Raw genomic sequence first — 2851 nt, 5'->3', positions numbered from 1 at the left:
AGGATGATGATGTAGGACCAGAAGGAGAGAAAGCCGGAGAAGACGGCGCTGTGCACCCCCTCGTCCCAGGGCAGGTAGATCTGGAAGCAGACGCCCACCTCGTGCTCCCAGATGGCGTTACCGATGGCCAGGATCACCCCCATGCACACCAGGAACCCAAAGATCTGCGGACAGGACCGGGACGTGAGCCCCAGCCCCACGGCCGCGCGCTCCCCCACAGCTGCATTCCACGCACCCACAGCACCAGGGTGTTCATCAGCCGGTCGATGCTCGTCCGTTTGAATTTGGTCCGCCCACTGTTCTGCATCAGCTTCGTGTCCGGCCCTGGGGCAGAGGGAGGACGTCAGCAGAGCCCCCAGCCCTGCAGCGCGGCGCTGCCCGGCCTCACAGCCCACCTGCGAAGACGACGAGGCCGAAGCACCACTCGGTGTTGCGCAGCACGCAGCCCCGCAGCAGCATGTTCTGGTTGCTCAGGGGGTATTTGTTCTCCTTCCAGTACAGCGTCCCGCCAAACTTGTCCAGCTTGTTGTTGGGGGGCTCGCAGATCACCTCGCCTGGGCACAGAGGGCACCTCAGCTGAGCTCATGCATCTGTCCAGCTCTGTCCCGCTGGCTCCCAGCTCCATCCTCAGCCCCATCCCAGCTGCTCCCAGTTCCACCCCCTGCTCTGTCCCAGATGCTCCCAGCCCCATTCCCAGCTCCATCTCAGTTACTCCCAGCCCCATCCCCAGCCCTGTCCCAGCTGCTCCCAGCTCCATCCCCAGCCCCATCCCAGCTGCTCCCAGTTCCACCCCCTGTTCTGTCCCAGCTGCTCCCAGCTCCATCCCCCACCCTGCCCCAGTTGCTCTGCAGACCCATTTGCACCCCAGAACCACAGCACCCCACAGACAGCCCCGGTCTCTCCAAACCAAACCCAAGCCAGGTACCAGAGGAAGAACCCTAAAGGCCGCCCCATCACAGAGGACAGTTTTTGGGTACTCACCATCGAACCGTGCCAGTGTGCTGATATCTGCCAGCTCTGAGGTGACGGGGGTGGCCTGTCGCACCTTCATGTTGGTTTCTCTGCAGGAAGGAGCACGGCGTGGGGTGAGCACCAGCCCGGCAGAGCAGCTCACGGCCCGTTTTCCTTCTCACCAAGGCTGAGGACAGCACCTACCCGTCCAGCTCGGCAGTCTCTACATAGCACAGCCCATGGGGCTCGCTGCTGCAGAGGAGGAGGAGGTCAGCCTGCAGGAGAGACGTGCTGAAGGCTGTGCCGGCGCTGAGCTCCCCTCTGCCTCCCCCAGGGAAGCCCCCCACCCCACGCTGCAGCTCTGGGGCCAGCAAGACGCCCTGTCAGACATCATCACCCCAAGAGCTCACAAATCCCCACAGCCCAACTTCTGCTGCCCAACTTCCAGCCTCGGATGGAAACCCAGGAGGTGACAGCAGTCCGTATCCCCAGGCAGCACCGTGCTCATCTTAGCACCAAACTCACCGCCACAAACTGGTTGTTCTCCAGCTTGATGATGTCCCCAACGCGGACGTTCATCCACTGCTCCTGACGAAGGCTGCAGAGGGACGGTGTGACACAGAGCCACGTTGCCCCGAGGCCACACCACGTCCCTCCTCCCTGTGACACTCACACTCCGCCGATCAGCACCTGAGACTGCCGGTTGTTCACCTGGTTGTCGCTCTTATGGCGGAACTGGGCACGGGGGAAGGGGTGGTGGGGTCAGCCATGAGGGGGCTGGGGTCCCACGTCCACCCCCAGCCCACAGCTGACAGTGCTGAGGGGAGCACTCACGTAGTCGTCGGTGGCATCTTTGACGGCCGTGATGGTCAAGACGAGAACCAAAGGCACGATGGTGGTGAACCATGAGAGTGAGGAGATCTGCGGGATCAGCTGCGGACGGCAATGGGGGGTTAGGGGGAGATGGACGGCCCCAAAGCGTACTGTTAACCCTGAGGCAGGACGCTGCCCCACCTCCCCGGCTCCCCACAACTCACCTGCAGAATGAGGAGGAAAAGGAAATAGGTGTTGGCCACTTCCTGGAACTGCTCGAAGAGGTTGACAGGCAGGAAGGTGACGATGTTGTATTTGGAGGTCTTGATGCAGTTGTTCTGGGGATGGAATGGGTGATGGGGGGGTCAGGATGAGCCGAGGCGCTGCAGTTCCAGCACTGCTCCAGGGCAGGGCTGGCCTGAGCTGCTGCCCATCCTCACACCGTTCCTGCAGCCACATCCCCACACCTCCAAAGCCCGGAGCCTTGCAGGCAGTGCGGCGGCCAGGCCTGAAGCAGAGCAGCAGCAATAACCTCCACAGAGGGGAAGGGGGGGGTGGGCAAGGTGAGCGCTGCCCCTCCCCCAGCCGCTCCGGAAGCTCGTTAATTAACCAGAACCATCGCAGCGCTGCTCCGGGGCCGGCAGAGCGGGGATTGGGGTCTGTTGGAGGACTCCGCAGGAGTACAGCTTGTCCGCCATCCCCGCAGCTCAGTGCTGCACTCAGGGACACGCAGATCCTTGCAGCCGTGACCCCCTCACCGGGCACCAAACCCCCCTGAGCCCCCCGACCCCCCCGGGGTCAGCGAGGAGAGTTGGGGTGGAGGATGGGGGGGGGTCTCCACTCACCGCATACTGGAACTTCTCGTTGTACTCCCGTGCGTTGGCGCGCACCCGGCGCTCCTCCTCTGCAACACAGCGCCGTCAGCCCCCCCACCCCCAGTCCCACCGATCCCTAACCCCACCGACCCCCCGGGGTCCCCCCAGCCCCACCGATCCCCAACCCTACCGACCCCCCGGGTCCCCCCAGCCCCACCGATCCCCAACCCCACGGACCCCCCGGGTCCCCCCAGCCCCAACGACCCCCAGCC

At 64.1% G+C, this 2851-nt stretch overlaps 1 protein-coding gene across 1 annotated transcript in view; it reads right to left on the bottom strand.

Annotated features, from left to right (window-relative positions):
• Positions 1-5: 5 nt before the first annotated feature.
• The window catches only part of LOC122193480 (phospholipid-transporting ATPase ID-like), a gene marked incomplete at its 3' end in the record, with an annotated part of 3161 nt that continues 315 nt past the window's right edge, over positions 6-2851 (bottom strand). Inside the window, exons 2-11 of the mRNA XM_042894276.1 lie at positions 2610-2668; positions 1989-2102; positions 1786-1884; positions 1625-1686; positions 1477-1549; positions 1156-1226; positions 982-1061; positions 396-554; positions 236-324; positions 6-164 (exon numbers count right to left, since the gene is read on the bottom strand). Coding sequence (XP_042750210.1) covers positions 6-164; positions 236-324; positions 396-554; positions 982-1061; positions 1156-1226; positions 1477-1549; positions 1625-1686; positions 1786-1884; positions 1989-2102; positions 2610-2668 — 965 coding nt within the window. The remainder of the gene's footprint in view (positions 165-235; positions 325-395; positions 555-981; positions 1062-1155; positions 1227-1476; positions 1550-1624; positions 1687-1785; positions 1885-1988; positions 2103-2609; positions 2669-2851) is intronic.

This window comes from Lagopus leucura, unplaced genomic scaffold (assembly GCF_019238085.1).
Source record: "Lagopus leucura isolate 7727_CA_CO unplaced genomic scaffold, USGS_WTPT01 60210-0_obj-0_obj, whole genome shotgun sequence".
NCBI lineage: Eukaryota > Metazoa > Chordata > Aves > Galliformes > Phasianidae > Lagopus > Lagopus leucura.
The sequence above is the reverse complement of the archived record's forward strand: the minus strand, read 5'-3'. Positions and strand labels throughout refer to the sequence as shown.